Source organism: Zophobas morio, unplaced genomic scaffold, assembly GCF_036711695.1.
Source record: "Zophobas morio isolate AGI-343-1 ecotype UQ-CSIRO unplaced genomic scaffold, CSIRO_AGI_Zmor_V1 ptg000017l, whole genome shotgun sequence".
Lineage (NCBI taxonomy): Eukaryota > Metazoa > Arthropoda > Insecta > Coleoptera > Tenebrionidae > Zophobas > Zophobas morio.
In genome coordinates this window covers 5,853,324-5,863,932 of record NW_026972122.1, presented here as the reverse complement: position 1 = coordinate 5,863,932, position 10,609 = coordinate 5,853,324, and the positions used below count along the sequence as shown (strand labels likewise).

General features: G+C 33.6%; 3 protein-coding genes across 3 annotated transcripts; 2 read left to right on the top strand and 1 right to left on the bottom strand.

The window, feature by feature from the left end:
- The first annotated feature begins 2,749 nt into the window (after positions 1 to 2,749).
- On the top strand, positions 2,750 to 4,740 carry LOC135129877 (glucose dehydrogenase [FAD, quinone]-like). Its single transcript, XM_064057146.1, has 3 exons — positions 2,750 to 3,495; positions 3,545 to 4,375; positions 4,428 to 4,740. Exons 1-3 carry the CDS (start codon positions 2,750 to 2,752, stop codon positions 4,738 to 4,740), a joined length of 1,890 nt encoding a protein of 629 aa, XP_063913216.1.
- A 2,291-nt stretch (positions 4,741 to 7,031) lies between these two features.
- On the bottom strand, positions 7,032 to 7,909 carry LOC135129876 (NPC intracellular cholesterol transporter 2 homolog a-like). Its single transcript, XM_064057145.1, has 4 exons — positions 7,840 to 7,909; positions 7,607 to 7,723; positions 7,194 to 7,381; positions 7,032 to 7,115 (listed from the first exon to the last, which is right to left on the bottom strand). The coding sequence occupies exons 1-4, from the start codon at positions 7,907 to 7,909 to the stop codon at positions 7,032 to 7,034; spliced, it is 459 nt and encodes a 152-aa protein (XP_063913215.1).
- Positions 7,910 to 8,728: 819 nt separating this feature from the next.
- Positions 8,729 to 10,297, top strand: LOC135129875 (uncharacterized). The gene is made up of 5 exons (XM_064057144.1): positions 8,729 to 8,841; positions 9,345 to 9,426; positions 9,483 to 9,852; positions 9,940 to 10,089; positions 10,140 to 10,297. Exons 1-5 carry the CDS (start codon positions 8,729 to 8,731, stop codon positions 10,295 to 10,297), a joined length of 873 nt encoding a protein of 290 aa, XP_063913214.1.
- Positions 10,298 to 10,609: the final 312 nt, after the last annotated feature.

The window sequence follows — 10,609 nt, the reverse complement described above, 5'->3', positions numbered from 1 at the left end:
ATGTGGCAAAAAATAAGTAAAAACTAAAACTATGTATGATTATTTCTCAAAAACAGGAAGGATACAGAATTTTCAAATTTAATTGCCCAAAACTCCTCGCTATACCCCAAAAAATACTGCATTGTTTTTTTTCACATTTTGTTCTGCATTTATTTGTTATTTTCAGATAGTCGCCTTCGTTTCTCTTCAATCCCTTAATGTTTTTCTCGTATTTTTCTTTAATTCTTTAAATTCCCTATAAAACCAGTTATTTCTTCTTTCTTTTCTGTAATAATTGTGTGTTTCTATCGCTTCGTTCACGCTTAGGTTAAGTTCGTCCACCATCTCGTTTATATTTTTCTTTTTAGTCGGTTCTGGTATTTCCTTATCCTTTTTTCATTCCAAAGTTGTTTGACATTTCTTTCCTTCTTTTTCCTTTCTTCTTCCTTGTCCTAGTTTGCAGATTTCCAAAAGTAAATGATGGGATTCTGTCACATTCGCCACTTGGAGCGTTTTTATTTCTTTTTGTGTCTTTCATCCTTTCTCATTTACAATTCCATAACTAATCACTCCTGCTGCACTTGGTTCCCCATTTGCCAATTTTTCTTCTTCATCACCTTTTTTATTCCCATTCAGATAATCCCATCTTTGTTCTTCTTTCCACAAATTGTCTTAGTATTCCTCTCATTTAGTTTTATCTTATCCTTTGTTTTTCTTTTTGTTTCTCTTTCTGCATAGTGTATTATTCTTTTGCATCTTTCTCCCATTCTATGATTGATGTCCCCCGTCTCTGTTAACATGTAATATTTTTGTTTCTTTTATTCTTTTTTTTCTAAAATGTCTCTGCTGTGTATAGTAAAAATACTCCATATTTTCTTTTCTATTACGACTTTTCTTTATACTATTTCTTTTGTTTAACGGATTGTATTGATTACTCGTTCTACTTATTTCTTGGTAATCATTTCTGCCCCCATGCAAATTCTTTTGGGAATTGTACCTATATTTTCTCCCACTCCTGCTGTCATACCTATGTTTCTATCAAACCCACTACGTTGAATTCTCTTACGTATTCTCTCAAAATTTTCCTATTTTTTTTTAGATCTCACTTTATTCCAAAATTCTTCCTTTCCTCTGTTTGTCTGTCTGTCTGTTTGTCTGTCTGTAGGCTGCATCTCTGAAGCTATTGGTCCAATTACTGTCAAATTTTATGTGGATGTAAACGAGGAACGGCGTACTCATGGATAACGGACGCCATACTTCGTAAATTCTCAAGACTGCAATTTATAAGTTTTGAACACCATACTTAAAAGGCGGAAACCGTACTCTACAGAGTGATCAAAAGTGGTTCACTAGCTCTACGATATCTAGAAGACTTTAACGTTTATTTTTTCTTAGATCTGTGAACTTAATAATGTACCGTTAAATTAGTGCGCCATTTTTGAATCACCCTGTATAAGTGACTCACAGCTTTATGTTTTCTGAACCTAGTAGTGGGGGTTCTGACTTATTCTTATGCGAAACTGCAAATATTTCAGAATTTTTTCATAATATTTTTGGAGTGAGTCTTCCTCTGAATGTCACCCACTTGTCCTTCAGCACAAAAATGACAGATAACTCACCCCTAAAGTGTTCTAAAAAGGTTTTAAAATTTCTACGATTTCCCATCTTAATTTCCCGTAAGAATGAACCAAAATCCCCATCATATACGTAACTACTCGTATTTTATAAATTTTGAATGAAATTTTTCATCACGTATTTTTTTATAAATCAATATCTCAGTTATTTACGGAAATTTCCGAATGCAATTTTCGCCACTGTTTTCAGCATACAGAACTGTAGATACTACCCCAGCGACTTTTTTTGTTAGAAATGAAATATAGTAAAACAGTTTTTGTCGAAGAAATTGCTTTTATTGTATCTCATTTCCTACAAAAAAAAAGTCACTGGTGTTTTCGGGTAGTGTCTAGAGTTCTTGTTGATTTTTAAAGATACGTGATGAAAATCTTTATCAAAATTTATTTTAATTAACTGTTTTTATTTTAGGCGCCTATTATCAAAATTTTGATCAACTAAAATCGGTAAACTTACGTACACAGAAGAAGATTAGACACAGATTATTTATGTGTATTATTCAGTAAACGTATTGTATACAGCTACAGGCCACCTATAAAAATTTGGAAATCTGACACAATATCACGCTTTAAGGAAATACATAAAATCCCTTCTTCCTTAATATGTACGAGTATCATAAAACTGGAAGGTAATAAATTTCTAAATGTGGCGTAATAGAACCCTTAACAAATATATACTTACAATAACAAATAATTTAAAGTTGTCTTGATTTAGTAACTTGATTAGTGCATTACCTCCAACTAAAACTACTGCGTAATTAGTGTTCGTTTTTTTTTAGTGTAGCATTAAATGTGTCAAAAATAAAACTCAATGTTATTATATTTCTACGTATGTCTAACTTTGTTTAGAACATAATTATGTCTTAAAATAAATGTTATATACATTTCCGGAAAAGTGCACAATTCTCATATTTTGGTAAAAATAAGTAACTAAGTTTTTACATTTGTTGTCAGTGTGGAAATAAATTTCGTCCTAAATAGTACGATGTACACAAATTTATTGTTGTTGCTTTATCGTTTTTTGTGGGTGTCGTAAACACTACTTAAAAATGCAATTCAAAACCTACCGTAAACTCGTAAAAATAATTAACTGTTCGCTGCTATATATGCAATTAGTACATTTTGCACTAGTCTGGAAAATGAACTGTGGTTGTCAAGCCCCCTACATCGGTCCATCCCTCGCAAGAACATGCTATGGAGGAAAATTCATTCTCTTCATGAGTATCCTTGACACATTAATCAGGAAAAAGTGCGATTTATCGGAAATGTGCAAACGAATTGTCCCAAAACGTGCACCAGACTCCGAGTACGACTTCATAGTGATAGGTGGCGGAGCAGCAGGATCTGTAGTAGCAGCACGATTATCGGAAGTACCAGAATGGACAGTTCTTCTTGTTGAAGCAGGTGGTGACGAACCTCCAGGAACGCAAGTACCTTCAATGATGAACAATTTTATTGGGAATCCTATAGTGGATTGGGACTTCAAAACTGAACCTCAAAAAGAGGCATGTCTTGGGTACCCTGAGAGAAGATGCACTTGGCCAAGGGGTAAAGTACTAGGAGGTGGTGGAGTAATTAATGGAATGATGTACATAAGAGGGGTTCCTGAAGATTACGACAACTGGAAGAAACAAGGCAACCCGGGTTGGGGTTACCAAGACGTATTTCCCTTTTTTGAATTGTCGGAAGGTAATGAACAAATTGGTACTTTAGTAAGTGAGTCTTATCATGGTAGAAATGGTCCTATGACCATAAGTAGATTTCCTGATCGTCCAGAGCTAGCAAAAGATGTGTTGAAAGCCGCCAAACAATCGAAATTTTTGGTTGTTAATGATCTTAACGCTCCACCCTATTTGGGGTTTACTATTGCTCAAGCAATGCAAAGGTTAGTAATTTCGTATTTTGGGTGAACAAGTACTACTTTTGGTTTTTAGAAATGGCTCAAGACTCAGCTGCGCTAGAGCGTTTTTACGTCCAGCTAGAGATCGTCCAAATTTGCACATAATGATCAACTCAACAGCGACAAAACTGCTTGTGGAAAAGATCAACAATAGTAAAAGATCTGCAGGGATAGAGTTTGTCTACAGAAATCAATCCTTAAGTGTGAAAGTAAAACGGGAAATTATTTTATCTGCGGGAGCTGTAAATTCACCCCATATTCTACTTCTGTCAGGAATTGCACCAAAACACGAATTAGATAAATTTAACATCTCGCTAGTTCATCACCTACCAGGAGTCGGAAGAAACCTTCAAAACCACGTTTCTTTCATATTGCAATTTAAAATGAAAAATAGGAAAGCTGTAAATGATCTGAACAAACTTTCTGTACATAAGTTCCTAAATTTTAGAAAAGGCCCCATGTCGTCTACTGGAATGGCTCAAGTTACTGCACGAATTTGTACAAAACGTACCAAACACTCTTGTCCAGACTTGCAGTTATTTTTTGGTGGATATTTAGCGGGATGTTCTAAATTTGGTTGTGTAGAAGAAATGCAAACACCAAGCGGTTCCTACGCTCCTAGAAATTTTTCAATAACACCCGTGGTGTTACGTCCTAAAAGCAGAGGCTTTATTGGTCTAAAATCAAAAAATCCCTTAGACGCACCTCTCATTCAGCCAAATTATCTCACTGAGGAAGACGATGTCAAAACTCTGATCACTGGAATTCGAATAGCTCAAAAACTTGCTGGTTCTAAAATCTTGAAAAGGAAGTATGGTGTGGAAATTATTAGGGAAACTTATGGAAACTGTGAAAACTTTTTCAGGTGATTATGTTTCTTTTGGTGTAGTTAGTAGTTTTTTCTTTTGTGATTTTAGTTTTAATTCTGATGACTTTTGGGATTGTGCGGTTCGTTATCAAACAGGACCCGAAAATCATCAATCTGGTTCGTGCAAAATGGGACCATATTCGGATGCTTTAGCAGTGGTGGATTCTGAATTACAAATTCATGGTATCGATGGACTTAGAGTTATGGATGCGTCGATAATGCCTTCAGTTGTTTCCGGTAATACCCATGCTACAGTTGTAATGATTGCGGAAAAAGGAGCAAACCATATCAAAAAAAAGTGGTTGCATGCCTCTAAAGGGTCATCTGTCATCTCGATATCTAGAGAAGAGGTAGTCAGTTAAATCAAAGAAAATATTTAGTAAAGTTAACCAAACATAAAAACTGAAATTAGGTAAATTTGTTAGATTATAAAAATATATTAATAATAAGTTTCGTTAGTGTTAATTTATTGTAGCGTTTACTAAAACGTTTTTATTACAAATTTAAGATTTACTAATGTCTCTTTGTCCAAATAAATCACCTAAAAAAGCACTAAGTATCATTTTAGTCGTCCCCTCTGTTTTAAGGAGACAGTTTGCTACGTGCTTAATCCTCGCATTTTTTCGATGTATAAACATAAACAATCGAAGTTAAGTATATACTGCAAGGCATATTTCTTTACCTGTACTTTAGCACATATCTTTATTTTCACTTATAGGGGTTGTCGTAAACAAATAAATAAAACTCCCAAATTTATTTATTTTTTTTATTTTCCGAAGAAATTGTACTTCAGAGTCGAAGGAAGTTCTACCTAAATAACCTTAGACCAGTTTTTTTGTTTGGTATATATAAATCTAGAGTTTTTACATGCAGAGAAAAGAATAAAAATAAAAAACGATTAACGATAACTTATAAACACGTCATTTCTTTAACTTTGTTTTCGCCTTTTAAGTATAAACTTATTCACAAATCTGCAGAAGTTATTTCCTTTCACTAGTCTTTCTAGTTCTCAACAAGTAAGAGCCAACCTTCATTTGTAAACTGATTAAGGTCAGTATGCAACCAACATTACACACGTATTTTTTTAATTGCATAACCTGAAAAGTATCCGAGATCGAGAAGTAGAGAGCGGATTTTATGAAATTTGCATATCCGTTATTTTTTGCATATAAGTCTTGATATTTAATATGTGAACGAATAATGCTAATTAAAAATGAATACAGCTATAAAAAAATTGCATATTTGCATATATTTGCCTTCTGCTGCATATTTCACCAAACGGGTGCATATTTTGCATTTTTATCAATTTTTGTGCTAATTTGAAAAAAAAATTATTGTCATTCTATCGGCATTTATCTAGAAAGACGAAATTTTCTGAATCATATTGCAAATATTGTCCTGAGCTTCAAATAACTAGGAAAGGTTTGGGTTTTATGGTAGTTTAAAGACACCACTGGGTGTTAAGCCATCCTTCCAGGTAAATTGGCGCCCTAATTACTTCTACCTAATTATACCGTTTATTCCCAATATTTTTATTCGTTAGTTAAGGGGTATGTACGTTTAGTGGTGGTCGAAGGGACGTTATACTATTATTTTTCGTCGTGAGTTTGTATTAAAAGCATTTAAAGGGATACAGGTGTATCAATATGTCGAAGATAACTCAAATTCATTTATGGATTAAACCTTTTCCTGAACTTATTCTTCAAGAACGAACTGTGTTTTGTCGCGTCTGCCCTAAACCGGTATGAATTTTTACATCTGTGGACGTAGTACGCAGTTTTTCTATTTATAAATACATATACTTACTTTAGAATCACCGGAAACATTTTTTTTTTAATATTTCGAAAAATATCTAAAAATAAATTGTTACCAAAATAGTAATTAAATAGTGGATTACTACTATTTTTTAATTTGTTCCGTTTATACATATTTATTTTTTAGTATAAGAATATTATCTTTAAAAACGTGATTTATGTGTTAGTGAGATATAATTAAACACTTTGCAATGTGATTTATGTATTTTTTGTAATAAAACGTAAGCTCGGTAACCCTGTTTTTGTATTTTATAAATAAATTTAGTTCTTTTTTTTTATTTTTGGAGCATATGCATCTGCATATCTCTGCATATATTATGAAAGTTACTGCATATTTGCATAAATTTGGTGCATATCATATGATCATATTTCTCAAAATTTTGGTGCATATTTTCCGCTCTCTATCGAGAAGAATCGCACAGCATTTTTTGACCTAAATGAAAATTTAGATTCTTAGGGAAAAACTTAAGGTGGATTCATAAACCACAAATTTTATATGTATGTTAGGAACTAAACAGGGAGCATTAATAAAACCAACAGAGGTAATAGGTGCAGTAAGAAAACATTTATTTTCTGTGCTGTTAAAAACAAATTCATAAATATGTTTAAGAATATAATTATTGTGCTTTACATATTAACAATAAGTTAAATTTAAATTTTACTCCTACTATTATTTCAACATTTGAGAGTTAACAATCAAGTTAGCCTTATTTAATTTTTAGTTCGATTTTTCACTTTGCCAATATCAGATATGAAAATATTTTCTGTGCGACATATTTTTTTTTACTTTAATAATAACTCGAAGGCCTCTTTGAATGTATCCGTAGCATTAATTGTTATTATGTTAAATTCGCCTTAAGGCTAACGCAAATGGCTGTGGTATTTGACTCATCTTTTAATTTCCATTCCAGCTTTAATAATGTCTACAAAAAACATGCTGAATTCACTTATTTGAATTTTATCAAAATATAGAATATTAAATTGTTAATAAGCAAACTTACTTGATAAGTATTCCTCGGTATTTCAATAGTGGTTTTGTAGGTATAAGGTTTATTTTTATCCAGTGGACAACTTAAGCCACTATCTTTACACGCATTGTTATTTTCCATAGGCAATGGTGCTGTAATGGAATCCGCAATAGTGTACACTGTTCCTAATACAACTGATGTCAATTCCTTTATCGGGTCATCTGTATGCAACGATTAACAACTATAGCCTTGTTTTTAATATTAATTAATTAATAAATTTTGACAGAAAACAATTTTATGAGGCCAACTTTCTATACAAAGACCTCAAACTCATTTTTCAAAAATTTTAACAGCTGAAATTTTTCATCAGTAAAAAGTTAATATGGTTTTTTTGATTAAAAAAATTAGAGGCGGCAAGAATTTTAGACGCCATTCAAATTACTTACATAGTTTGAAACTGATTTCTACGTTTTGCTTAGTGCCCGTCTTCACATAACATCCGTGCTCTTGATTATCGTCACAATCAAATATTTTCGCTGATTTCAGTAATCCCAGTTTTGAACCTAAAAATAAAGAAAACTTGTGAAAATTTGGCCATACCTTGAAAACATCGTGGTGCAAAATTTTATATGGGATTTAAATATTATGTTTATTGCGGCAGTAAAGCTACTAATTTTACCACAATTGGTATAGGGTGTAGAAACGCCAAATTTAGCTAACAATAAAACGGTAAGAACTGTAATAAACATTGTTGCTGTCATTCACTGTTTAAGCTTCTGAAAATATAGTCTGCAATTTCGATATTTATACCACAATTTATCGAAGGTCACATTGCTAACTGTAATTATGCACTTTTGTTATCTGGTTTCCTAGTTAATTATTTTATATCTTTCAGACATGGCGATATTTCAACGCTAATGGTGTAATTTCAGTTTTATACGGCAGAAAATTTTTAATAAAGAGTCAAAAAAAAAGAAGAAAAGGAGGAAAAATGGAAGGAAACAAGGCCAAAGGAAAAGGAATAAAGGATGCAGATCGGAAAAAGGGAAGCTGGTACAAAATTAGGAGAAAAAGGGTGGAGGTACTGTTTTGGAATGTACAAGGGTTGCGAAAAAAGGAAAAGGAGTTCTGGGACTACGTCGGAAAATTTGATGTGGTGGGGCTAGTAGAGACATGGGTACAAAGAGAAAACTGGGAGAAATTCGAAGGGACACTACCACAAGAAAATGTGTGGGAGTGTCAAGAGGCCACAAAGGAAAAAAAACGCGGGGGAGTAGTAATGGGAATTCGAAAAGAAATGCAAGAGTTGCAAAAGGGAAGTAACAATAAAAACGGACTAATGTAGAAAGTAATACAGCTGGATAACAATCGATGGGACACCAAGGATAAACATAGAAAAGGAAACAAAAGAAAAAGGAGATGAAAAAATACTTATAGGAGGAGATTTTAACGCAAGAGTGGGCGATAAGGAGACAAGAATAATAGATAGAGAAAAGGGAGAGGAAAGAAGATCAAAAGACAAAGCAAATAATAAAGAAGGGAAAATATTGTAGAAGATAATAGAAGAAATGGGATGCGAAATTTTGAATGGAAACAAGGAAGGACATGAAGACAGAGAATGGACGTACATAGGGACTAGGGGAGAATCAATTCTAAACTATGGGATTGCCAACGAAGACGCGTGAGAAGCAACAGAGAGTTTTAAAGTGGGGTAGAATCAGACCACATGCCACTAGAAATAAAAATCAAAGGAAAATAGCAAGAGTACGAAAAACAAGAGGGAAGAAACGAAAGAAAAGAAATAGGAAAAAAAATATGGTATGAAGAAGGAATTCAAAGATACGGAAGTAGACTAGAAAAAAAAAATCGAAGTAAAAGAAGAGCTAGAAGCTATGATAGCAGAACTGATCAACTAAATTGTAAAAGCTACGGAAAAAAGAAAGATATACATATGGCAAAGGAACAAATAATGGATGGAATGGAGAATGTAGTGAGTTGAAGAGAAAAGCAAGGGAAAAATTAAGAAATTGGAAAAATAGCAGGGGAAGGAAAGAAGATTGCTTAAAAGCAAGAGAGAATTATAGAAGAAAATGTGAAGAAAGAAAAAGAGAAAAACGAGAAGAAGAAGAGAAGACAATAAAGTCCCTGAAAACAGAAAAAAAAGTATGGAGATATATAAACAAGGAACGGAGAAGCAAGACTGCAGTCAGTAGAGAAATCAAAATACATGAATGGAAAAGACATTTTATGGAATTATTGGGAGATTGTGAGGAAAAATGCTGCAAAATAAATAAAAGAATCGCAACGACGGAAGAAATGTAGAGAGATTCTAAAATAACAGAAGATGAAATAGAAAGACAGATTGAAAGACTGAAAAAAGGAAAGACACGGGGAGGGGATGGAATCCAGAACCAAGTGTGGATGTTCGGGACAGAAGTAGTGAAAGAAAGAATATGGGAAGTAGTAGATGGAGTTTGGAAGGGAAAAGGGTTTCCTCGGCAGTGGAGAGAAGGTATAATAATCCCATTATTTAAAAAGGGGCAAAAAAGTAATGTGAAGAACTACCGAGGGATCAAATTGCTCAATACAGCGTACAAGATATACGCAATGATACTAGATGAGAGGTTACGAAAGGGGATGGAAGCAATGGGTATATTACCAGACGGTCAGGCAGGGTTTAAGAAAGGAAGAGGTACTATGGACAATGTGTACATCCTGCGGCATTTAAGAGGAAGAGAAATAAGGAAAGATGGTGGACGAATGTACGCATTGTTCATAGATTTCAAAGCAGCGTTTGATAGCGTGAACAGAGAGAAAATGTGGGAGTATTTGAGGAGAAAGGGAGCAGATGCGTACCTGGTAACGAAAACGGAAGAAATATATGAAGAAACAGTAAATAAGGTGAGAGTGAATAGAATAGGGAACGAGAGTTTTTATACAAATAGAGGAGTGACCCACTCAGCCCCGTATTGTTTGCAGCTTATCCAGGAGATATAGAAGAAATATTCAGAAAAGCACAGACAGGAGGGGTGGTAGTCGACAAAAAGAAAGTGTGGTCGTTGGCGTACGCAGATGATTTGGTGATTGTGTCAAAGAAAAGAGAAGAAATGAAAACAATGATTAAAAGTTTCGTATAAAAAAAAACAATTGGAAGTGAATGTGGAAAAAACAAAAATGGTAGTATTTGGGAAGAAAGTAGAAGAGTAGGCATCGAGAGTGAAGAAGATTGAACAGTTGAAACAATTCCAGTACTTAGGATATGCATTAAAGAGCAATAACTCAGATAGAGCGCATATGAAGAAATGGTCCGAAAATCGAACATAGTGATGGGAATAGTATGGGGAATAGGAGAACTTCGACATGATTGTAACAGAAGAATGATGATGTTTGATAGTTTGATCAAAAGTGTATTTATGTACGGAGCTGAGATTTGGGGATAGAGGGAATGT